General features: G+C 39.9%; 1 protein-coding gene across 2 annotated transcripts in view; it reads left to right on the top strand.

The window, feature by feature from the left end:
- LOC149192623 (exonuclease V, chloroplastic-like) overlaps nt 1-27,202 on the top strand; it is a 210,594-nt gene that overhangs the window by 76,850 nt on the left and 106,542 nt on the right. For both annotated transcript variants that reach the window (XM_089404657.1, XM_089404656.1), the window contains exon 3: nt 2,876-2,997. In XM_089404657.1, coding sequence (XP_089260783.1) covers nt 2,876-2,997 — 122 coding nt within the window. The remainder of the gene's footprint in view (nt 1-2,875; nt 2,998-27,202) is intronic.

Here is a 27,202-nt window from a genome sequence, read left to right as displayed (position 1 = left end):
TCCCACCATTGTGCTACAAAAAACATAGTAGTGTAATGAGTTAGCTCAACAAATTATATCCAACTTTCAAATTATAAACAATTTAACAAAATAGATATTAAGAATTTGAAAATTGAAATTTTTGTTTACCTGGCTCATCTGCTTCTGTTGCAATCTTTGCTAGGTTCTTCCCAAAGGCACCTGTGGCTCTGCTGAAGGTTGTGATCTATCAGTGTATTGATCACACTCCAATGGGATCATGTGATCAATGCAGTCAATCAATCCATCTCTAACCTCCCCACTCAAAGCTCCTACCGCCTGAGCTTTATAATGATACCGTGGGTTCAAAAAATACCCAGCTGCATGTATAGGGCGATGGAGTTGATTGTTCCATATTTCATCAATGATTGCCCAAATGGGCCCATACTTAGCCACTTTATCCTTGTATGCCCTCTTTATTTGCTCCTTTGCTTGATCCATAGCCTCATAAATGAAGCCCATAGCCAATATTTCCCCATCCACCAACTGCAACACCTTAACCAGTGGCTCAGCAACCTTCACAATCTCTGCTGCCTTTCTCCAAAATATTTCTTCATTAACTTTCTTTTTCAATTCTTTGCCTTCCTGTTTGAGAGACCACTGGCTTTGATTCCATTCATCACTGGAAAATATCTTTTGCAAGTTTTTATGTTGTGAAAGCATAGATTGCAATGTCAAAAAATGAGTAGCAAACCTAGTGATGGCAGACCTAATAATATATCTGCCCCCTGTGTGTCTCCTCATAAGGCTCAAAATCCATGAATGATTGTAGATAAATTTTGTTATGCTTTTGGCATGATCTATAGTGTTTTTGACCCAATTTAATTTGCCAATATCCTCAAGCATGAGGTCTATGCAATGTGCAACACATGGGGTCCAAAATATGGTTTTGTGTTTTTCCTCTAACAATTTACTAGCAAGAACATAGTTAGAGGCATTCTCTGTGATGACTTGAACAACATTAGCCACCCCCACCTCCTCAACAACCTGATCCAATAGCTGAAACAACAATTTTCCATCTTTAACCCTTTTAGATGCATCAACTGATTTTAGAAACATGGTTCCCTGTGGGCAGAAGATAAGAAAGTTTATGATGGTACGTTTCCTTTGATCAGTCCAGCCATCTGACATGATGGTACATCCTGTTCTTGCCCATGAGTCTTTGAAATCTTTCAAATACTTATCAATGGAGGAAATTTCTTTCTGCAAACGATACCCCCTTATCTCATGCATAGTAGGGCCTTTGAAGCCTTTTCTAGTAGCAAATATGGCATCAAACATAGGCTCATAATATGGTGAACGGGAAGCATTGAAGGGGATATCAACATCATCCCACCATCTACATATGTAATCGCAAGCAGTCTCCCTCATTTCTTTCTTCCAATGGTCATCTAAAGTGGGCTGCAAAGTTCTACTAGCTTCAAGACCATGTGCATCTGATGGAGAGGAGGGTGTGACAGTGAAATAACTTTTGATATTCATATCACCCTTCTTTTTCATTTTACCCTTGCCCTTTTCTTGAATAGACTCCAAAGAGGGAGGAACATATCGGAAGGAGTTGGATGCATTAGTACAAGGGATAGAAGAAGAACCCTCAAAATCAAAATGGGGGTTGGTAGCCATCATTTTTTGTATACTCCTCTTCCTCCCAATTTCAGCCTTTATTTCTTTTTGCCTAGCCTTTTCTTCTTTAAACTTCTCAAAGCTATTTATCAACTCCTTCCTAATCTCCCCAATTTGTGGTGATTCACATGGAGTAATTTGGCCTCTAATCCTTGCAAAGTGTTGTTTCAGCCTATTAATGCCCCCATGACCATCCTTAATTTTTCTATGGCAAAATTTGCAATGTATTTGACTATCAACCATTTCAGCATATGCCCAAGCAGCATCTTTCACTTTAGGTGCCATTTTTTGACTTGGAAATGAAAGGAAAAAACTGAAAATGAAAACAAAAAAATAGCATTGCTTCAATGTTTATTTTTTCACAAAAAACACTCTTTTCAATTTCCAGATTTGCAAAAAAATATAAATAAGCAAAAACAGTTTTTTAGAAGTGAAAAAAATACCTCTAGGCACAAACTGCCTCCTCAAAGTTGCTCCAACAAACCAACTCCTTAATGCTGCTCCAATAGCTGCCTAAGAAGCTCCTCTCTCCTCTTTTTGTTTTGACCTCACATGTCTAATGATTTTTTAAATCTTAACTAGTGTATGAGACTTTGGATTATCTCTATTACGAACTTCACAGTTTTTAAATTTGGCCTTTTCCCTGCCACTGTTTCATTCTTTGGTAGAAGCATCAGTGAACTGCTCTTTGGCCAGTAATCTGGGTCCAAGCCATGGAAACTATCAAGTGTCTGAATGGCATCAAGATTTAATGGTGTGTTATAGAATTTAGTTATTCTTCTGTCAGTTTTGTTCCAGGAGCTGCTTTGACCACTATGTTGTTCCTTTTGTTGCACATTTACCAGAAGCAGCCTCCAAATTTTTGTTTCTAAGAGATGAAATGGCTTGTACACTCGATGAATGCCATAAGTTCACACCCATGAAAAGAATGGCTGTTGTTGCTGCATGTTTTTTTTCAGGTGTTGGGATTACCTTCACAACTAATGTGGCAGTCCATGTTTCCTTATCTTAAACATTTTTGTATCCAGTGATGGAATTTTGGCTGTAGAACATACTTAAGGTAGGTTCTTCTAATGAATCCCAATGGTTTTCTTCCTCCTATGTTTCTGATTGTCTGATAAAATCCCCAGTATTCATTGTCTGAATTTTTCATGTTAATTTCATCATCAACAAAATTATCTAAGAGGATAAAAAGAGAGAGAATTGTATTAACAGATGGATCACTGAAATGCAGGTACTAGTACGTGTTGAGCTTGATATTCGTTCAAAGGAAGATTCCTGGGCTGTTCGACTGGTGAATTTCATTGTTGGGGTGAATCAATTATTATTTGATGGGATGACACGTGAGCTTCCAGTGTATGTTGGCTTCGCTGTAATTTATTTGTTCTTGCTCCTTCAAAATTCTAGTTCACTTCTGTTATCAATGATTTATTTTCCTGCAAAACCATTGCAGGTTTAGTTCAAAAGAATTTTTTGAAGTTTGTTCAGCTGGGAAGATGCATGTCATCAAGACAGCCAAAACCTGGCTGATTGTTTGGGATATGCTTATTTCTCGTCCACTTTCTTATTCCTGCAATGCAAAAAGTAATTTATATACTTTTACAGGAGGTTCACAAGTTGCCAAGTTAGCTAAGACAGGACAATATGCAATGAAGCTAGCAATATATAGCCAGTCACATGGTAAATAATAAAAATAATAGCCAGTGTACATTTTTTGATGGTTGATATTCTGAAATCCACTTTATTTTGATGACCATAACATTTTTAGTTGGTGGCTATTAGCTTGTATGAAATATCCTTCTCTTGGGTATGGCTACACAGGGGAAACCTAAGGGACAACTACTAGAGTAAGTGACAACAATGGGATAGTGACTCACTGTCACCTCAGTCAGTGTCCCCTGCTTTTTACGGACTTTCATCGATGGGATGAGTCCTGGTAGGTAGGAAATAACTTGGAATGGATACGTCAATAACTAGGGACTAAGTGATTTTGCAATGCCTATTCAAGGAGAGACACAATAAAGGCTCAATGCTTCAAAGAAGCTAACACGCTCTCCAAGAAAGACCTTGGGGAGAGAAGATCAAGACCTAGGGTTTGAGACTTTAGGGGATGAAGTAGGACCTATCAAAGGAGTTCTATGTGATGATTTAACGCTTCTAAAAGACTCTTCACTCTCTTTGAAAGACCTGAGGAAGGCTTGTGCTAGACCTAGGGTTTTATGAATAAGCCTGGGAAGAAATTCTTCCAAGGTACTCGCTAGATCAAGGCAAGGGAGGAGAAAGAGCTTCGTAGGATTTATTCCAATGATTAATAAGCTCATACAACCCTCAAAAAAGTCCCCAAGGTGAGAGAGAAAGACCTAGGTTTTCCCTCTTGGAGTGGCACCTAGGGCAAGAGATTTTATGGATGAAACTCAGATGGATGCTCACCAAACTTGGAGCCTAGACCCTAAGACTAGACCCTAAGCTTGATGTGTGGACTCTTGGATTCTCGAAAAAATCACCTCCCTAAAATTTCATTGCAAACCCTAGATTTTTGCCCTACTTTTAGGGGACCGAATTTTAGGAGGAGAAAATATAGAGAAGAGAAGAATTGATCACCAAACTTCTTGGACTAGTGCCTAGTCCTTTGGGCTATGGAGTCTTAGATGATTTAAAATTGGCCAAAACCGTCCTTAAGGAGGCTAAAGATTGATGCCCTAGCAACCAAACTTTAACATTTACCCACTCAAGATTTATGGAGTTTTATGGAAGAAAGACAAAATTTCATCCACTAGGAACATTTATCATTTGCCACACAACGAGTAACATATGCAATTGCCAACCAAGAACCTTTCCAAAAATAATTTTCAACAATTAGAGCACAATATCATTAACCTAGTTGCAACAATTCCATACATTAGACATAACTACAAGAAAATATTCAACAACAAGCACTTACAAGATGGAAATATGATATATCCATCCACAAATCATGAAATAGCTCCAAAGAAGATAAAAAATTTCAGCTCCAAATGTAAAAATGGATCTAAGAATCTCTAATAGTCTATAAAGAAAAATTGTGAGTTCTTTTACAAGAGAAGAATCCAAGTGATGATGATGATTTCTCACAAATGAGACTCATCTCTATTGTTATGAGTCTCTCCTAATTCAATTTAGCCTAATGGCCCCAACAATAATAAAATAATGTGCAAATAACAAGTCCTTGGTGACAAGCTCACCAAGTAGCTAATAAAGTGATAAAGAAGCCATCCAAAGTGAGCCGAAATGATGAAAGCGTGTTGTAGGAGGGCCTCATTGAGTTCTCAAGGTGCCATGATGTAAGAGAGGGCTCCATGAATGGTAAACAAGGGGGTGGCCCCTTGATCTCCAGATCAATTGTCATGTGGTGCTCCAAAGTGGCTCTGGGGCACAAGTACTAGTCTCATGGGTCTCCTGGTGAAAGATAAACCTGTAGACTGTTCCAAATGAGGGCATTAAAGGTGGTGCTTTCTGTCCCATGTCTCAAGGGTGAGACGAACCTCCTCTGGGCCTTGGATCAGCTGCCAAACCCTGTATATATTGCTAAGCCGATTGGGGGTATTGTTGGTCCAAGTGCATCATCTCGCATCTAATATGGGGCAATGAACAAGCTGCTGAAGGTTTTGAGGGTACCCACAAGATGAGATAATGCTCTATCACATGACAGGGTCCCATGGCTCTCAATGCATCCCTTACAAGCGTTAATATGATCCTCTGGTGGGCTTGAGCTCCAGTTAAGTTGCCCAACCCATGATGAAACTACTTGCCAATTACGCATAAGATCCAATGCGTCTCCTCACCTTCAGGAACAATAATTCATTAGTGCATCTAAGTGAACCAAGCTTGTTAGTCAAGGGCACAAATGAGACTTCTTAATGGGTTTCCTTTCCAACTTCGGGGCTTTGAGCATGTAATGGTGTTACCTCCCTAGGTAGGTGGCAAGTGTCATGCGGATAATGAAGAGGTGGATTGGGTCATAGGGGTCTCAAGGCCAAATTCCATGGGCTCAAGGGATGTAATGATGAGGGATGTCCACATATTTGAGTGTATAGATGTAGGAGGGAACAATTGTGGTACATGAGTTACCGTGACCTTTGTTTTTCCACCCTTCATCATTTGCCTTTTGCCTTTATTTATTTATTTTTATTTCTCTTTTATTATACTGCTTGCGGCTCTAGGGGATGAGAGCATGTTGTGTATGATATAAGCAGTGAATTCCCCCTTAAGGCAGGGCAGTTCATTGCCCACCAGGGGTCAGGACATGCACGGGTTCCTTGATGATGCAAAGGGTGCTCATGGGGGTCCTAGGAACCAAGGTGATGGCCATAATGATAAGGGGTAGAACTCATGTTTGGATTTTTCCCACGTGTTAATATATTGCCCCAGCCATCTTTTGCATCTTGTCGTATTATTTCCTTTTGTATGTGGCCATGATATGCTTGCATTCTTTTTTTTTAACTGCATCAACCTCTGGGGCAACATTCTATTGAATGGTGTTGTTATTGATGTCAACATCCATTAATGAATGCTCTTAATATTTGTCTGGATTACATAAGTTGGAAGCTCCAATTGAAGGATGCCTGGAAACCCTAGTAGCCCCACATTCGTTGTGGTTTTTGAAGATGAAGAGCAGTGAAATTGACCTCAAGATCATTATCATTAGATTCTCCTCATCGAGCTATTTCCGGTGGTATGTGGCTCATCACGTGAGCCTTCATGGTTTGTAAGTTACGCTTGATTGAAGATAAAGGACCCAAATTGTGGGCACAAACCCCAAAGGTGAGATGATGTGTCACTCTGTCATTGGTCAACATATCATTCAAATTAAGGAAGAAGGGTTTTTGTCAAAGGTTATGGTTAACATATCTTATGGAGGGTTTCAAAAAATTATTATAATCCTACATGGGTTTTTGACTTCAAAAGAAAAGTCAATTCCTTTTTTTTTAAAGGAACGGATAACATTTCATTATAATGATTGGAAATGGGCCAAGACACTTACAAAATTCAGACTTGTTTTATCTGCATCTTCCCTCTCCTTACATTGAGTATGGACCTTCTTGCTACCCCTATTATTTACATATATTCTATTGGGAAAACTATAGCTATATATTCTCCAAAAAACTCCTGCATATTCTATACAACGATATTGCATAAATGGAGATTAAAACAAACACAATCAGCTACTGCCAGTCTCAGCATCATCACCTGCAGGCTCGCCCACAGACTTGTCTAGTTCCTCCGTTTCAATCTCTTCTTCTTGAACCCTCGCAGCAGCAACAACAACAACATCCTCGTCTTCTTCCAGAGCCCTCGCAGTAGCCTCCTCGACATTATCAACATTGATGGCCGATGAATTTCCAACCCAGAACACTTCCTTTAAAACTCTAACCGTGTTGAAGAAAGTGTAACTAGGTCCGGTCTTCATAATGACATGTAATTATGACTGATGTAAATAATGTAATAAAGAGAACAAAATATATTTATTGTATTCCTTGCATCATGGGTTTCATGAGCAAGAAGTGTTATTCATAGGTCAAAGACTTCTTCTTGATGTCTTTAGGATTTGTCATAATGAATAAGAGTCATTGTAATATTTATAAAGTCATGTTATACTTGGAAGAAGCCCTCCAAATGACAAGCACAATCCTCTTCATCACGTCGACCTGCAAATGAATTAAAATACAATCATGTCAGCTTGCATAAATGACACATCTCTTTGCTGGTTCAAGTCGGCTTATTATGGAGACATAACTACTATAAATACCCAGCTAGGGTATCCGCAAAACAAAAGTGAAGAACTCGGATTTGTCTGAGATTTTTGGAGGTCTGTCACAGGGTGATTTTCGGATGGGTACAAGTCTGCAATCCGCATTACAGGAGGACACATTTCAGATGTCTCTGAAACTTCGTGGATAATTACAGTGGCATAGTTGTGGCAGATCTTGGTGCAAGGAGAACATGGTCACATTTTCGGTGAAGATCACAGTGCAGGAGAAGACACAGTCATAGTCTCATGTTAGAAGAAGGATCTCAGTAACACTCTGTCTCGACATATATATTATAAACACAGTCACAATGATCACTGTCTCACAGTCTTGATGTATTCATGATGAAGAGAATCTCTGTGATCATACAGTCTCGACATACCTTCTAGACACAGTCATGATCCCAGTTGCAACCATGGTCTCGGTGGTGTTCTAATGAAGATCTCGATGCAACAAGGTGCAACAATGATGTAATAGTAATGGTGGTGCAATAGAGATGATCTTAGTGAGAATGCAACAATGATCTAAGTGAAGATGGAACAATGATGAAGCAATAGTGATGATGATCTCAGCAGTGACGAAGAAGAGGATTGGTGTCTTGGTCTTGGAATGGCATCATAGGTCAAGGGTCATGGTCTTGGTATTCGTCAATTGGAATCTCTATAAGAAGAATTTTGTGCGGGTTTTCCTCTCCAAGAGGGAGAGGTTTTGGCCTTGGCAGAAAGCCAAACATCTTGTGTTCTTGTCTCTTTGTTTGTGGTAACTATTTGATGAATATAAGAAGACACTCTAATAAGAACAAGTGAAGATTGTGCTAAGAAGAAAAATTAAAATACCTCGCAAGTAGTTATCATGCTAGAAGAATCTCATTAACTCTAATTGCTCAAGATTCTTCAACATGGTATTAGAGCTAAGGTGTTGAAGTCAAAGGAAGGGCAGCAAAAAGAGACACTCAAGGATCACGTTCGAGAAGGGCATCAAAGCAAGTTGAAGGGCTTTGTCAAGATTGAAGGATTAGTCTACAACAAGCAGTCTACAAAAGCAAGGGTTTTTGTCTATATAATCAAGGAGACAATCTACAACATCAAGAAGCTTTTATATCCATAGTCATCATCAAAAGGCCACCAAGACCCTCATCAAGATGTCTACAAAGCAAAGGACCTCACAATCAAAGATCACATCATCTTGGAACAGGTTGAAACCCTAACAACAGTCCTGATTGAGACTACCAAAAGAAGGCAAAACATATTAAAGGCAAGAAGGTATTGCTATTATCTTCAAGGTTATAAATCAGGCAAGGATCATCTTCTTGCCCTAAAATAAGGTCATCCAAGAAGAAGTACTAATACATTTTCTTCAACCATCATCAAAGCAATTAAGGTGAATATTTCATCTTCACATGTCAAGTAAGTATCTTTTTATTCTATAATCAAATTTGGTTAAATGACTTCGTGTTTGCAAGGAGATCTATAAATCGGTTGGGTCATCAAGATTCCTTGCATAAAGAAGGAGGATAGACATAGTCCTCTAAGTAGCTGAAGTCATTGAACATATCAAAAGGTCTCCTCTGAATTCATGGAAAGGGATACTTATGAAAGATCCCCTCATATAGCAATATTGGAGACATCAAAGAAATGCATATGATAAACTCATTCTCTGAAGGTGCAATGAAGAAGGTCACATGAAATCTGATCTACATGAAAGTAAAGGGTATCAAAGGATGTAGGATATCTTCATAAGGTCCCATCTACAAGATCTAGGAAGGAAGATAACCATCATTGATTCATAATGCACTAACAATCAAGGTAACAAATATCCATGGGATAATAAAGTTACCTCATTCGATAACTTATGGTCTCTATGCTAAATAGAGAAAGATAAGTAGATGGAAAAAGTATTGAAGCATAAAAGAACTCAAACATGTGCAAAAAGGAAAGGCAAGTTTGGTCCTCAAGCAAGACAAAATAGTATAGCTAAGATTCAATGCTATATAAAGATTATGGAAAGAAGCTCATATCACCGGAAAGATGGAGGACGCTGAAGAAAAAGGGCCAAGGAAAGCAGGAGTAACAAATATCTACTATGAGTAAGATGGTATCCCTCACAAAAGGGTCCTATCATAAGCTCCTAAATCTTGTGTTATAGATATGACCAAGATAATAAGATGCATCATGGCATCATGAAAGCATTAGAAACAAGAACTCGTGACATCACCATGGGAATCATGAAGGACAAAATCCATGGCAGTCAAACATGAAGGATATAGCTCTTGGGAACCTCATTGGACATGGAAGGAAAGAAAGAAGTCATCCAGGACAAGGCTCATCATACATCAAGTCAGAAAGGAAACATCTACCAGATGGGGACATACAAGATCCTCAAGATTCTCTAATGGAATCCTCATCAGAGGGTTCACTAATCTAGAGAGGAAGCAAGTGTTTCATCTGAAACTCCAACTTGTGGAATTCGTGAATGATGTTATGGTGACATAAGAGGAGAAGCAGATCAAGAGGTTGAAGACACTTCAATCAAGGAAGCTGCTGAAGGAAGCCTAGATGACCTAAAGATGAAATAAGGTATGTATGCTTGTGTTTAAATTTATAATGTCATGTCGTATGGTTGCAGGTAACATGGATCATTACTTCTAGCTTAAGAAGCATGATCAAGAGAAACATGATCTCCTCCTCTGAAAGGATGCAGGAAGGCATAAGACACACTAAGATGAAATCAACATAATATGACTACAATTAAGAAACTCTGATTGAAAGCACCTGGGAATGGAATGTGTGGAGAAGGAAGAGATCGTGAGATAAGCAACCTTGATGAAGGTGATCAACATCCAAAAGACCAAGAAGACTTAACTAGGAAATTGAGACATATTTTTGGTCAAAGACCAGGGCAAAACCCCACAAGGGGGAAAACCCAAAATTGATTCTTATTCTTCTTAGTGAATCAATATTCAACATGAGATATGTAGTCCAATAGTACATCCATAAACTAGTCAAAGTCAAAGCTTTGAATATCCAAGTCAACCAAGTCAAAACCAATCCAATGAGAGAGAAAAGTCAACTCTGGTCAAAGATAACAACCTGCAACAGAGGGCCAAATTTTGGCCTGTGGAAGTTCGGTCAACCTCCTACAACTCTCGGTCAAATACCTTAGTCAAACTTGTGGTCAAATCTCAGTCAACCTTGCGGTCAATGCCCAGAAAATAGTGCCAAAGATTCAATCAACATAGAGAATATTCGACCTTCTTTCCTCAACCAAAATTCGGTCAAACCAACAACAAAACGTCTTAGTGAAAGGAGAGAAAATCATAGGTTTGACTTGCTGTCAAACCCTAGTCAACGGACCAGAAACAAAGATGATAATGTGATCAACCACAGTCAAAGATGCCACAAAGTAGTTGGCCTCCAAAATAGTTCGGTTAAACAATAGAAGAATAACCCAAGTCAAAGAAAGTCAACACTGGTCAACATAGTCCAAAACAGAAAAATAACACTAGTAAGAACATAATTCTCTCTCCTCCTCCACACATATTTTCAGATTAGATCGAACTTGTTGAGTGATGATGTGATGCTCCAAATGAAGTCAACAATGGTTCTTGTTGACACCTAATCCGAAACGGATGGGTGAACTAGACAGTCATCAGGAAGATGAACTGATCCGTTGTATTTATGTATATAAATATGAGTTAGCTAATGAATAATAATATCAGTTTCTCTCCCGCTCATTCTGGAGTTACCCTGGCCTGACATGGTATCAGAGCACAGGTCCCAGAAATAGTTGTAACTCCTGCTGTTCTGAGAGCTGCTCATACCTGAGCGCTGCTCTGCTCTGACATCCTGAGCGATTCCCTGACTGCACTATAAGCGTTGATGCGTTTCTGATTTTGAATTGATATTGAATGCCCTGCGCTCTCTGACTGCTAGAGACTGCGCCCTCTCAGATCATGAGTCATTGATAATGAATGCGCATAAGCATTGATGCGTTTCTGATTTTGAATTGATACTGAATGTGCGTTGTTCCTAGGATCAATTTTACGCCAAAGAGACTCCGGTTCTCCTGTGCGCTCATGCGTATTTCTGGGTTTAGAGTCTGTAGTTAGAACTAAACTGGAATTGGCTCTGTATTCATACTGCTTGAAACGGACGTGAGCCTCGGCTCCTGCCCCAAGATGTGCCATTGACTGCAAACTCGTAATTGCAATTCGAACGTCGCTCCTCTGCCTCCTTTGCTCATTCCTGTCTGCTAATGTTTGGAAAGAGTATTTTTTTCAGTCTAATGTAAACTTCGCTAAGAAAAAGGGTGATCCGGTCATTGATGACTGTTGTATGCAATTCACGCTTGTCTTTCATTGTGGCTTGCACGATACGACAGAAAGTATATTCAATTTGTGAGGCAGGCATTCACAAATCTTCACCTCGGTTCTGTTATAGATATGCACATGGTATCAAATATTTCCCCATCGCACCTCTGAAGCCTGAAGCGTTGATGCGTTCCTCTAAAGCCTGAAGCGTTGATGCGTTTCTGGTATCGTGACCTGGTGCATTTGAACTGCTACATGTGTTTGAATGGTATGGTATTTTGTGATATATATCCACGGTGGAAAATTTCCTGCGTTTGTCGAAGTTATAGCATTTGCATTTCTCCCGAGAGTAGTATAAGTTGTGTTCAGTTGTGTTCTGAGTCGAGAGGAGTATCAGTTGTGTTCTGAGTCGATATTCACAGTAAGCATGTCTCTCGTTCCACGCCTCTTCGGTAGCTGATCAAGCGTTTTCGAATCCCGTGGGCTGGTTTGTGCTTACTGGAGCGGAGACCGAGAATGCTATTTAGTAAGCTATAAGTTATAACGATGGGAATGCTGTCATCAAGTTTCGACGTTCCGGTGCTTTTCACTTCATCAGCGGGGCTCCGGGCCACTTTGTAAAGGGGCAGAAACTAAGTTTGGTATGAAATCGTATGTATATGCCTTGTTAATGATTGCCTTGTTAATGTATTGCGTCGCTTGAGTGATAAACCGTGCTCTCTTTTTGCTGATAAACCGTGCTCCTGGCGTGATAAACCGTGCTCTTTTTGCTGATAAAGCCCGTGCTCTTGGGTAATCATTGAGGTATCGACTGTGGTGCGGTTCCTCCAGAGTGGTTTACCCATTTCTAAAAATTGGTTGTCTAAACATTGACATCAAGCTCCTACATATTTTGTTAATCTGTCCTGCAGTACATTTAAAGGGTTGAAGTAATATTTTATGGGCATTTATTACATTTAAAAGGTTGTTGAAGTGATATTTAGTACTTAATATTTGAAATACTGGATGTTTTTTATATCAAACATTGGAGGGATTTGAAGAAATAAATTTGGAGAAAATATGTTGCAGCTTGAAGTATTGAGGTACATATTGGAAGAGATTTGAAATTTTTGAGAATGCCCTTTTGAGTATAGTTTCACTGTACATCAGTAGAAGTTCTTTTTATCAGCAAAATTATTTTTCTATCAGCAAAAATAATTTTTGTTACAGTATGCATTCAAGAGAAAGAGAAAGATATTTCAGAGGCAGGGGGGGCAGACATTCTCAAGCAGAAAAGGCAGACTTACATTGCATTCGCTGCAAACGAAATGGATCTCATGATGCTTCTACATGCAAGCTACCATGGGAAAAGATTGAGCAGAGAAGAAATCAACAGAAAGGTAAAACTGATGACACAGACAAAGGTAAAGCACCTGAATCCGCTCACTATATTGAGGCACAATGTAACATTGGAGTAAATGAAGATCTGTTTAATGCTTCACTTACTTCTTCGAAAAATGACTGGTTGCTTGATTCAGGAGCAACCTGTCATATGACTCATAGGAAAGATTTTTTTGAAGATTTCACTGATAATGTTGATGGAGCAGTATACTTTGCAGATCAGTCAAAAATCAAGCCATCAGGGCTTGGCAAAATCAGGCTTAAACTGCCTGGTCTTCCAGACTTTCTTCTGGATCATGTTCTATATCTCCCACAGCTCAAGAGAAACTTGCTGTCCCTGGTCCACATCCGCCAGCAAGGTCACTCCATTCACATGTTTGATGGCAAGCTTGAGGTAAGAAAGGCATCTGACCACTCACTTGTCATGAGGGGTATAGAAGAAGAAAGACTTCTTAAACTGCAAGGAACTTCTGCTCATGCACAACATTTCTCATATATTTCTCATCATGAAGAAAGTACACTTCCATCAAGTTTATTATGGCATGCTAGATTTGGACATTTAAACTATGATAGTCTCCGCTTGTTGAAGAAAAATGGTGTTGCTGGTTTGCCTACAATTCCTAGAAAACATAAGCAATGTGATGCTTGCATTCTAGGAAAGCATAGCAAACAGTCTTTTCATGATTCACATTCAAGAGCACATAGGAAACTTGAACTCATTCATTCAGATTTATGTGGTCCAATGCCTGTTTCTTCTGCAAATGGAAATAAGTATATCATGACATTTATTGATGATTACACCAGAATGTGTTGGGTTTATTTATTGAAGAACAAATCTGATGCTTTTCAAACATTCAAGAATTTTCATAAGTGGATTGAAAATGATGCACAATCTCATATTGGGTCTATTCGCACTGATAATGGAAAAGAATATACATCAAATGAATTTGAACACTATCTTCGCCAACATGGGATTAAACATCAAACAACTGTGCCTTATAATCCTCAACAGAATGGTGTAGCTGAAAGAATGAACAAAACAATTTTGAATATGGTACGATCCATGCTTTTCTTCAAAAATGTAAAGACAATGTTTTGGGCTGATGCTGTTCTATGTGCTGCATATATAAAGAATAGATGTCCATCTAGTGCTATAAGAAACAAGACTCCTTATGAATTATGGTATGGACATGTTCCTTCGGTAAAACATCTCAGGATTTTTGGTTCCACCTGTTATGCTTTAATACCAAAGGTACATAGAAACAAACTTGGTGCTAGAAGTTGTAAGTGTATCTTCCTGGGGTATTCAAACACATCTAAAGCATACCGCCTCTATGATGAAGTAAATAAAAAGTTTGTTTTATCTAGAGATGTCATTTTTCTTGAATCATCCAAATCTGACAGTGTTGTTGAGCGGCAACTTGATCGCTTGGATAAATTCACAAAACCGAAATCATTTCAAGAGTTTGATAATCAGATTCCACATCTTGAAGGGGGGATTCCTATACTAGATCAACATGTGGAATCTTCTTCTGAAGAACAATCTCCCCTACATGACACTCCAACAACGGATGATGCTTTAAGTGATGTAATTGATAGAATTGGGAGACTCAATCTTGATTCAGACCCAACTCAATCAACAGAGCAGCCTGGACCATCTCAGAAAGGTCCCCCAAAATGGCTGACAAAGACACTTGAAAGTGTTCATCCTGATGAAATTGGAAAAACAGGAACCAGAAATACAAACCGACAAGATGGAGGTGATGTAGATAACTCTAATTCACCTGTTGATATGGATGTTACTTATGATTGTGAATTGAACTTGTCTACAGATTTTGAACCAACTTCCTTCAAAGAAGCTGCTTCTCATGATGAATGGAAAGAAGCGATGCAGAAGGAGTATGATGCCCTCATAAAGAATGGCACTTGGAAGTTGGTTGATCCTCCATTTGGAACCAAACCAATTGGCTGCAAGTGGGTCTACAAGAACAAGTACAAAGCTGATGGCTCACTTGACAAGCACAAAGCTAGGCTTGTGGCAAAAGGTTTTGCACAAAAGGAAGGGGTCGATTATGAGGAAACTTTTGCCCCACAGCAAAATGGGCCACCATCCGGACACTCTTTGCACTAGCTGCTCAGAACGGTTGGAAAGTCCATCAAATGGATGTAAAAACTGCATTCTTGAATGGAGATCTAAAAGAGAATGTTTTTATGTCCCAGCCTGAAGGATTTGCTATGAAAGGACATGAACACAAAGTATGCAAACTTGTGAAGTCCTTGTATGGCCTCAAACAAGCACCACGAGCCTGGTATGAAAAACTAACTGAGCATCTTCTAAAACTCAACTTCAATCATTTTGATCTTGATGATGCAACTTTATTTATCAAGAAAGTTGGCAAAACAGTTGTATATCTTGTGGTATATGTAGATGATCTTTTAATGACAGGGAACAATGAAAGCTATATTGCATCCATAAAGAAAGAATTAGGAAAATTTTTTGAAATGACTGATTTGGGCTATGTTCATTACTATCTTGGCATTGAAGTAACCCAACATCCAAAGTCCATATTTCTTTCTCAAAAGAAATACATTGGAGATTTGTTAAACAGATTTGGCATGACAGAGTGCAATCCCCTTTGTACTCCAATGGAACAAAACTTGAAGCTCACATCTATTGAAGGAAAGGAATTTGAGGATGCAACAAAGTATAGACAGCTTGTAGGAAGTCTCATCTACCTCACTACTACCAGACCAGACATTTCATTTGCTGTTGGAATCCTCTCCAGGTTTATGCAAAAGCCTTGTGAGGGACATTGGTCTGCTGCAAAAAGAGTTCTAAGGTACTTGAAGGGAACTCAAGACCTTGGAATCAAGTATACACAGGTGGACGACTTCAACTTGATTGGATACTCTGATTCAGACTTCGATGGAGACAAAGAAACTGGGGTATCTACTTCAGGATATGCTATGAGTCTTGGATCAGGAGCTGTCTCCTGGAGATCACGCAAACAATCAGTACCAGCAGATTCCACAACAGAAGTAGAATATGTGGCAGCAGCTGAAGCAACGAAAGAAATTGTGTGGCTTAGGAAAATTCTTGAAGATTTGCAGGTAAAACAAATACAATCAACTCCACTCATGATTGATAACACATCTGCAATAAAGTTGGCCAAGAACCCAAAGTTCCATGATCGTACTAAGCACATCAATACTAAATATCATCTGATCCGACATCATGTTGAGGCCAAAACAATCCAACTCCGTCATTGTTCCACAAACGAGCAAATTGCAGACATCTTCACCAAAGCGCTTGGAAGAGAAAAGCTTGAAAGATTCAGAACGATGCTTGGACTCACCAACATCCCTTCAGATTAAGGGGGGGAATGTTGACACCTAATCCGAAACGGATGGGTGAATTGGACAGTCATCAGGAAGATGAACTGATCCGTTGTATTTATGTATATAAATATGAGTTAGCTAATGAATAATAATATCAGTTTCTCTCCCGCTCATTCTGGAGTTACCCTGGCATGACAGTTCTATTTATATTAGACTTAGGAGGTGGAATTTCTCTTGTGGGGCCAACTTGGTCAAACCCACAAAAATTGAATTTTCTTATCATTTTCCCATTGAAATTCTGATTGATGCTACGCATTTTTAAGACTTCCTCTTAGCTGAATTTCCAGCTGCATCACAAGTCTCATCTTGGATGTACATGTCTCATCATAAGAGAAGGTCATCTCGTCCCATCTCATCTGATCTCAGCTGAACAATGATGACTCGATCCAAAGAAGAAGAATGATCCACACTGCCAATAGGGGATTTCGAATTACCACAACCAAGCCCATGGAAGTTATAAATAACCTTGGTAAAGATCATACACACCCTATGTTCACTACTTGATCCTCACCCAACTTGATCCTTAGTGATCAAGTGGTAGAACCCCTGCATCCAATACTTAGGGAGATCAATTTACCACAACCAAGTCCATGGCAGACGCGTCCACCCTTGGTAAAGATCACACACACCTAAGTCTCCTCATCCACTGGCTAGATGGGTGGCAATCCCGACAAGCTTAACCATTTCAATACGACCTTTGGTTAATAATGAAACGAAGGTGATTGGCAGGTAGGATGCATACTGGGGCATGTACTCAGGCAAGTCCATGGCTTCAAGGAGTACCCTCACTCCTAGGAGCCTCGCTGCTCATTCCCCCCTCACTAAGTCCATGGATAGTCAAAAGATTGGGGAAAGATCATATGCTAAGTGTTCTCGATTAGCAGTGCTCCCTCTCTGGGAGGGATACATTCTCTTGCACTCCAAGCCGCTCTCTGAAGAATAAGAACTTCGCTTTTGACAAAGGCTTGGTGAGAATGTCTGCACCCTTCTCATCTATTGAGATGTGTTGGATCCTCATTGCTCCTCTCTGTACCATATCTCTGATATAGTGGTACTTGATCTTGATGTGCTTTGACCTATCATGGAATACTGGATTCTATGAAAGTTTGATCCCGCTTTGATTGTCACAATATATCACGGTTGTATCTGGCACATGATCAAATAGCTCTGCAAAGATCTTTCACAACCACACTACCTCACAACTAGCCATACTAGTTGCAATATACTCTGCCTCGGCTATACTAAGAGCGACAATTTTTTGCTTCCTGATCATCGAGGAAATAATGGCAGATCCAAAACCAAAGCAGCACCTTGATGTGCTCTTCCTATTGGTAACACTCCCAACTCAATCTGCATCTGTATATCCATGCAGTCTCAACTCATCACCAGAGCATATCTCAATCCATAATTGATCGTCCCATGTAGATATCTCAACACATGTTTTGCAGCCACCCAGTGAGCATGCAAAGGTTCCACCATGAACTGGCTCAAGGTGTTAATAGCAAAACATATATCTGGTCTTGTGTTGACCAGAAACATCAGAGCCCCAATCAACTATCGATACATAGAAGGATCTGCTAGATCTGGTCCCGCAACTTCACCACATAACTTCTTGAAGTTTTCCTCCATCGGTGTGGCCATGGATTTGCAATCCACCATCCCAAATCTCTCCAAGAGTTTGACAACATATTTTCCTTAGATAAGGAAAAATCTCTCTAGGGCTCTGCCACAACTCTAAGCCTAGGAAATAGTTTATCAACCCAGGATCTTTCATCTCAAATTCAGAGGCAACCTCCCTCTTACACTAGATGATCAAAGGCTCTTCTCTTGTCATGAACAAATCATCAACATATAAAACCAAAATCAGAGGCATACCTTGGACAAACTTGAAGTAGAGGTTCAAATTTGCTTTTGTTGTATCCAAGCTTCCTCAGATACCCATCGATCCGAGCATACCAAGCTCTGTGGGCTTGCTTCAATCCATAGAGGGCTTTCTTCAGTCTACAAATACGGGTTTCCTTGTCATGTTCCTCAAAGCCTTGTCGTTGCTCCAAATACACTTCTTCCTTGAGGATGCCATAAAGAAAGGCTGTCTTCACATCCATCTGATGAAGACTCCAACCTTGATTAACAACATGAGCAATAATATACGGGATGGTAGTATATCTGGCAACAAGCGCAAATATCTCATCATAATCTTCTCCCTATTTTTTGAGAGAATCCTCTAGCCATGATTCTCGCTTTGAACTTCTTAATGCTACCTGTTACCCACTACTTCGTGGGTGATATCCTCAGAAGAAATTTTTCTCCACGATGAACCTCAGCCAGCAGCCCCTTGCAGCCTCCTACTAGCTCGTTGTGCCATTTCTGTGCCACCTGAGCCAACCATGTGGTCCCTCACCCACCTGTATGGATCGTATGTTTGAAGGTGGGCCTCTCGAATCTAAAGGTATGTCTTGTCATTTGGTAATTGATTATTGGGTTTACTTATCATGGATACTTCTGGGTATGGATTGATGAGGGGATTTGGCGGAAAGGGTGGGTTTAATTTGTGCTCTCTTCCCCTTGATCTCTTTGGGATGTTACCCTTGGACCTTAGTGCCATGGGATCTCCTTTATTGACCAATTGGTTCTAGGGTGGTACTACTTGGGAAACCCCGACTTTTGGTGCATGGTCCCGCTCCTTTATCTGCATATATTACTCTCTTTCCACTCATTATACCCCATTCATCTTTTCTCCCTCCTGGGTCCACATTTCCATTATGGGTCCACATAGGGCCAGCCTCCCTATCCCCTTGCCACCACCTTGGGTCAAGCCTGGAATGATGCCCCGGAGGTTGAAGTAGCTAAAAGAAAAAGAAAAAAGTATAATTAGCCACATTTAACAGGAAATTGTACCACAAAATGCAAAAGATGGTTGGGACAAAATAATTAGCATGTGGGCAAAATCCATTGCATGAACGTTGCCCCAATCCATGGTCATCACCCTACTTCCATAGGCCCTAGATGAGCCTCCTTTATCATTCAGGAACCCATGATTGTCCCAACCCTTGGAGGGCAATGAATCGCCCTACCTAAAAGGGGGTAATCACTACTATATCTTACACATCATGCTCTTGTCCTTTGAGCCCCGAGCAGTTAATTAAAGAAAATTCATAAAGGAAAAAGGCATATAAAGAAGGGTGGAAAATCAAGGTCAGGGCACCTCATGTACCATGATTGCTCCCTCCTACACATTACATACCCAAGTGTGGGCTTTCCCTTATCTAGCTACCCCTATGCCCCAATATGTGGCCCAAGATTGCCCCTCTCATTCCCTACTCCATTCCACTTATTTATCACTTACCACCCCCATTAGAGGGATGTACCTTGGACATACTATCCCCTTTAAGGGTTGAAACCACCTAATAAGGTACTTGGTTAACCCCCTTTGGAGCTTGGAGACACTAGCACATGCCAAAGCCCACTACAGAAGGGCATGCCATTATGAAGTGCCCACTTTGTTATCCATGGTTTGTAAACTCTTTTACGAGATTAGTTTAAAGACTAGTTGTACTGGAAGCCTAGGGGACACATTAGATCCTATGCAGGATTACAGGTGGTTTCCATTTGGGCTTGGTCTCCCTGTACGGGATCCCAACCCCCGGAGGTCTACATCGGCACATATAGGGTGTGCATAGAGAGCCATTGGCCTCCACAACATCAGGCAACACTCCACAGATTTTCATCGATGCTCATAGACTACTAGCGATCCACTTTTGGGATGATGGTGATATGCTTGGTACATTATGCCCAGCAGGCTCCTACAGGAGGCCCACACTCTTGGTAGGTGTCCCAGGACTTGTGCGATGCCATGGCAATATTCATTCCACCACTTGGACCCTTGTAGAAGATTTGCATGCATCTTCGATTCATATGGAGACCCATGGGGTCATTTATGTGTCCTCAGTCCCATTGCGAGCACCACAGGTCTACTACTTGGAGAACAAGGGGCCACCCTCTTGTCCATCATATTCCGCGGAATTTATTTCTTAGTATGGTACTTCAAGACATTATTAGGCCTTTGGAGGGCCCCATGACATGTACATATTATTATTTGGCCCTTGTGAGGCTTATTTTTCCGCTTGTGAGCTAGTTTGGTGGGCTTGTCACCAATAGGGGTTTTATTTGCACATTATTTTATCATTAGGGGCTAATGTAGGCCCAGAGGCTAATTCAAACTCCTTAGGAGGCTATATATTGATGTTAGACGCACTCATTTGGATCATCACATGATTTGGGGATCTCTCTAATCATAGAGAACTTCACATTTTTTCCTTGGAGGATATTTTTGGAGATGGATGAATTTTGATGTATGGATTTGGGCTATTTTTCTTGTCTTGGAGATTTGTCTTGCAAATGAAATGCTGGTTGGATATACTCTATAATGTTGTAAGTAAATTTTAACGTTGTTATTCTTGTTGCTGCATACTGCTAAAACTAGGGCTAGTTGCTGCATAATTGAAATGTGGAATTAAGCATGTTTTATCTAAGTTAATGTATAGGCCACTGTTATATGAATGGAATGTCCTAGAGATTATTTGTCTTGATAAGTTTGCAGCTTTTGCTTTGCAGTATAAATGCTTGAAGGTCACTTTTCTTTTCTTTCTCTCAACATTGGATGAAGCTGACTTTCTGGGCCTCCTTGATCAAGAAACCAAGTTCTTACCCATCATCATCCTTGAATCCACATCCCCAAGTTCACCCTTTTCACCTTTTTCACATCTTACCACTTTTTCCCAGGTCTAGCCCTCAAAGGTCACCTAGGGCATTAATTTCTTGGGAATTGACCCAAGGAAAAAATACAATCTCCTACAGGCTACTGTGCTGGTGGGTCCCCTCCCTCTCCTCCAAATTTGAGGTAATTCTAACGGTGGAATCTCCGGGAATCCCAAGCCCTAGCTCTAGGATCAAATTTTGCCTAGGCATCCCCAAGGCTAGACCTCAACATGATCAATTCAACCTTTTGAAGTAAATATTCTTGTTTGGTCCTTTCCCTTCACCTTGTCTAGGATAGGAACATCATTGGTTGCTGCATTCCATCCCCGAGCCTGGGCTGGGTCCACTTGGCCCTGTGTGGTCCCACTTCTCAATAAAGATTATTTGTCAAGGACCATTTGGGAATCCAAGTTTCCCAAGGATTATAGGGATTGAGAACCTTGTCTATAAGCCTATTCCTTCTCCCTCAACCCTCCAATCCTCACCCCTTACCCCTGGAGGACCAAGTCCCTTGCTTAAAGAGCAAGCAAGTTCCATTCTTCACTCCATCCTTGGGAAAGGGTTTCCAAGGTCACTTTTCACCTATCCATTGACATATACTTTACAAGTGATCCCTACACTACTGGGATTCCTCCTATTGGTCAAAGTCCGTAAAGAAAAGGGAGATTTAGCTATGGTGACAGTTGGATAAGCCTCCACCATTGCCCTTAACCTAACAGTTGCCCTCTTAGGAACCCCTTTTAGGTCCCTTGCTGGTCTGAGTGGTAACACTACCATCGACAACATGTTTGATTTTGTATATCCACTTCGAAGTCACAACAGATTTCCCGCCAGGTCTCAAAACAACCTCCCATACATCATTTTGTATGATAGATTGATATTCTTCGACCATGGCATCTCTCCAAACCTGTTCCTTCACGACTTCTTTATAGTTGCAAGGCTTTAATGACCCCATTTTCAATTTCCTCTATAATACATCCAAGATGGATTTTCATGGTATGTGATAGCCAGGTCACAGGAGCAAGATTACGTCATTAGGAGTCCCGGAAGGGTTTTGAGGAACTTTTATGGGATCTGACAAAGTTCGCTTGGCATATTCATCATCATAAGCAGTTCCCCACAACTTGTTTTTGGTTCTGTTGCTTTCTGATAATAACCAAATACTCAGGCTAGCAAGAAAACCAACTCTGATACCATTGTAGTATCCCAAACAGATAAATTTCTAACAATTTTGGGATATTATAAAATGTTCTGCTAATTTTAATTTTGCAAATTTTCAACAACAAAATTTCTCACAAATTGCAAGAATAATCAAAATCAGAAACCATGCCAATCAAGATAGTAACAAAACAAATACTGGAACTCAATTTTATTTATGTAATATATGTTGTTACAACATAAATAGTTGAAAGAGAGAATAAAAAGAAATGGAGCACCAATTGAGGATCTGAATGATCCTCACTCCAATATTGCTAAAACTTTGTGAAATTCCTGGGTGTAATCTCCTCAAGGGTGCTGGGTTTCATCCAACACACAATAGTAAACCCGAGGGTTTTCGTCCTGGGGCTTAATTGAAGCTGGGAACTCTGTTCTCCAATCCTCACTACAACACTGATCAATCAAACCAAGGTGTCCCTAAATGATCTCCTTGTCCTCCCTTTAAAGGCCGAATAGATAGATCTCCAATCTTCTAGAAGTATTTTATTATAGTATTATTCTAGAATCTCCCCTTTGACTTCATCTTAAGTGACTTTTTAATTTATTTTTGTCACTTTTGGCCTTTTCCCTTTAATTAATCTTTTCCCCTTTTAATTAAGTGGCTAATTAAATTCATTTTTAATCTGGGAAAATGGTAAATCGCCCACCATACTCTCTTTGGCCACTAGAACTCACTTCCTGGCATCCCATCCTGTAGATCTTCTCATACCTGTTCCAACAAGCTATTACACTAAGGAGTTCTGTCAAATATTCCCCCCCGGAATGCCACTTTAAGCATGATTGATTAAGTTATGCTCAATAATAACCCCGTTTTATGGGAATTATAAGAAAGCAACTGAACCAAAAACAAGTTGTGGGACACTGCTCATGATGATGAATATGCGAAGCAAATGTCGTTGTATCCCATAAAAACTCCTCAAAACCCCTTCAGGACTACTGATGACGTAATCCTGTTCCTGTGACTTGGCCATCATGTACCATGAAAAATCATCTTGGCTGCATTATAGAGGAAACTGAAAATGGGGACATTACAAAGGTTTAGATTGTATGATATCACTCATCTATGCAACATATCCCTGATATCTACGATGCTGCTTGCTCTCTCTAAAGGTGCCTCTAGGGGCTAAGTGTCTCTTTGCATCCTGTAATGTATCACGAAATCATAAAGTACTCTTCCTCGCGGGAGAATCACAAGGAGGAGGATCTAAACGATCCAAAGGTGCCATAGGCTCATCTAGAAGGTCAAACTTGGGCATGGATGGTTCTACATCTATATCCATAGTATCATCTCTTCTCTCAGTGTTAGCAGGGACTAGAGAGTCCCTTTCTTTTGCAAGGAAAACATCATCATCAAAGGTAACATCATGGCTGAACAGAATGTTCGTCTAGCCTATCACATATATGCTATAAGCTTTAGAATTTTCACAATAACCAACAAATATACCTTTCTTTTCTGAAGCTTCCAACTTTGATCTCTTCTCCTTTGGTACATGAAAGTAGACAAGGCAGACAAAGAATCTCAAATGTCGAACTTTTGGTTTCACACCTGTAAATACTTCTTCAGGAGTCTTGTCTCCCAAGGCTTGATGGGAACTCCTATTTTGGACATATACAACTGTATTTGTTACTTCTCCCCACAGAAACATGGGAAGATTTTGATCATGAATCATGGCTTTGGCTGCTTCCAAGATGGTCTTGTTCTTCCTCTTAGCAGCTCCATTTTGTTGAAGGTTTTATGGAACAGTTACCTCCCTCATAATCCTGACATCTTTGCAAAATTCTTTGAAGTCATTTGAAGTGAATTCTCCTCCATTATCTGTCCTTAGGATCTTGATCTTCTTTCCAGTTTGATTTTCCACTAGAGCTTTGAAGTCCTTGAACATGCTGAAAGCCTGATCCTTGTTCTTTAAGTAGAAGATCCAAGTTTTATGGGAGAAGTCATCAACAAGGATCACATAGTACAAGTATCCCACAAGAGATGTCATTGACATGGGCCCACAAAGATCATAATGAATGAGTTGAAGAATCTCTTTAGATCTGCTGCTACTAGAAGGGATTGGTCCCTTGATATTCTTTCCATTGGCACATCCTTGACATACATCTTCATGATCAACCTGAATCCTAGGAATCCCAGAAACCATCCTACTTATGTTAGGCAAAGCCTTGTCATGAAGGTGAGCAAACCTCTGGTGCCAAAGCTCACACTGATTAATGGTATCATGGACCAATGCTTGAATTGGTCATCCACAAACTCTGTATAGGCCTTCATTTTTGACACCAAGTGTGAAGGCTTCCCTCAAGTTAGATCTCCTTGGCCAAGCAAGGACCTTTCCATTAATGAATGCAACTCTAAACCCTTTGTCTTCCATTGTAGAAATGGAGACAAGGTTCTTCTTCAAGCATGGGACATACAACACATCATGTAGATGAATGGTTTCACCAAAATCCAAATGAAAAGAAACAGAGCTAGACCCTTTGACAGGATGAGTAGAATTATCCCCAAGTATAATTTTCAAATTAGACTCCCTCTCAACCAAATTTGAGAGGACTTCACAATACCCAATAAAGTGTCTAGATGCCCCACTATCCACCAACCAGCTATCAATGCTATTTGAAGATGAGCTAGAAAGAGCAACAACAAGATAATATTCAGATTAAGTATTAGCAACATTATCTGCATACCTTGTGTTCTTGGATCTCTTTTGAGGACATTGAGTCTCTTCAACACTTGCATGGGCAGCAAGACCTCTTCCTCTTCCTATTGTTGAAGTTGTTGTTTCCATTATTGTTGTTGGTGTTGGGCCTCTAAGCAATGTGGCCAAATCTGTCACACCTGTAGCATTGGACTTTAGACAAGTCCCTTCTATTGTTGTTTAATGCTGGAGCTAGCTTCTTTGATTTCCATTTGGAAGGTCTTCCTTTCCCTTTTCCTTTCTTGACATTGGCTGCAAAGGCTATAGGTTCTGCCTCTTCTTGTCTCTGAATTCTTCCTCTGGAAATGAGCCTGGATTCTTCTTGAGAGCAATTTCCCAAAAGCTCATCAAATGAAGGGAGCTCTTTTCTGTAGCTAATGCTTGTAATGAATGTCTCTCAAGACATGGGGAGTCCTCCAAGGGTCATCTGCATAAGATCTCTATCAGGTATGACTTCTCCAATGGAAAGAAGTTGATCTCTTATTTGAGAGATTCTCTTGAAATAGGTTGTTATAGATTTAGACTTAGACACCTTGATGTTACGAAGTCGACTCTTCAAGGAAATCACTTGTCCGAGATTGTTGACCTCATACATCCCAATCAATTTGTCATACATCTTTTTTGACTTCTTCAGCTTAGACACATAGGTGATGAGATGGTCTCTAAGAGAGTCAATGATGAGCTTCTTGGCCTTGATCTTGTTGAAATATGTAACTAGATTCGGTCTTCATAATGACATATGTAATCATGATTTTTTGTTTTTAATGAAAAGAGAAAAATAAATTTATTATTGTTATTCTTGAGGCACGGGTTTCATGCTCAAGGGAAATTTATTTTTAGGTCAAACACCCATTGAGTGCTTCTAGGTTTGTCATAAAGTCAATTGAGTCATTGTCATGTATTAAAGACCCATTTGGGCATGTTACATATTATAAAGAAATTTTATTTGAGTCAAAGTAGAGTCAAAAGACCCTCCAAGACCTCGTCATGGCGCAAAGATCAAGTCGGCCTACATGAAGGGACAAGTCGGCCTAAAGAAAGCAATTCGTACCCCTCAAAAGCCTATATATAAGAAGGAACTCGACCTCATTTGGACACACTCTCAAGCAAGTTCGATCTCCTCAAGATAGAAGCTGGAAAAGGATGAAGAAGAAGAAGAACAAGATCAAAGTTTTGGGCCTCTCTCTGTCTCTCTTTTGTTAGGGTTTCTATAGTTACTGAAGTTGCAAGGTTGAAGCTCTAAAGTTGCTTCTAAGTCAAAGCTCTGAAGCTGCAAGGTTGACATTGTGAAGCTGCTTCTTGGTTGAAGCTGTAAAAGCTACATCAAAGTCGAAGCTGTGAATCTAATGGGTCGAAGTTGTAGAATTTGTTGTTGGGGGTTGAAGTTGCTGGAAAGTCGAAGTTTATTGCTGTAAGTTGTGCAAATCAAGAAGGAAGGTTGACTTAGTCTTGGAGGAGCCTTAGTCAAGGGTCATAGGTCTTGGAATTCATCAATTGAAGTTCTATAAGAAGAGGAGTTCTTGCGGGTTTTCCTCTCAAGAGGAGAGGTTTTGGCCCTGGTTGATAGCCTATATCTTGTGTCCTCTTGTCTCATTGTTCTTTAATGTTTGGTAGTTGTTTGATGATAAGAACACAATAATAATAAAGTTGAAGAAGAAACTAATCAAGATAAGTAAAAAAGATATCACAAGCAGTTATCAAAGTAAGAGAATCACCTAATCTAGCTGCCCCTAGATTTCTCAACATGGTATCAGAGCTAATGTGACAAGACAAGGAAAAGTAGCTAAAAGGACACTCAAAGGCTGAAGCACTAGAAGGACTATAAAAAGGAGTATCAAGAAAGATAAAAAGATTGACATCGTACCATCAAGAAGACATTCACAAGGACTGAGTACAAGCAAGTAAGACCTCAAAACCCTAGCTTATTAAAAGAAGGGTTTCTCACTTGAAGCATTGTTGGGAAGTCACATCATCATTAAAGAAGATCTTAAGGAGCCTACTTAGAAGGAATACACTTT

This window comes from Pinus tabuliformis, chromosome 2_2, assembly GCF_031772625.1.
Source record: "Pinus tabuliformis cultivar Carrire ecotype Pingquan chromosome 2_2, CPIR1, whole genome shotgun sequence".
Lineage (NCBI taxonomy): Eukaryota > Viridiplantae > Streptophyta > Pinopsida > Pinales > Pinaceae > Pinus > Pinus tabuliformis.
The sequence above is the reverse complement of the archived record's forward strand: the minus strand, read 5'-3'. Positions and strand labels throughout refer to the sequence as shown.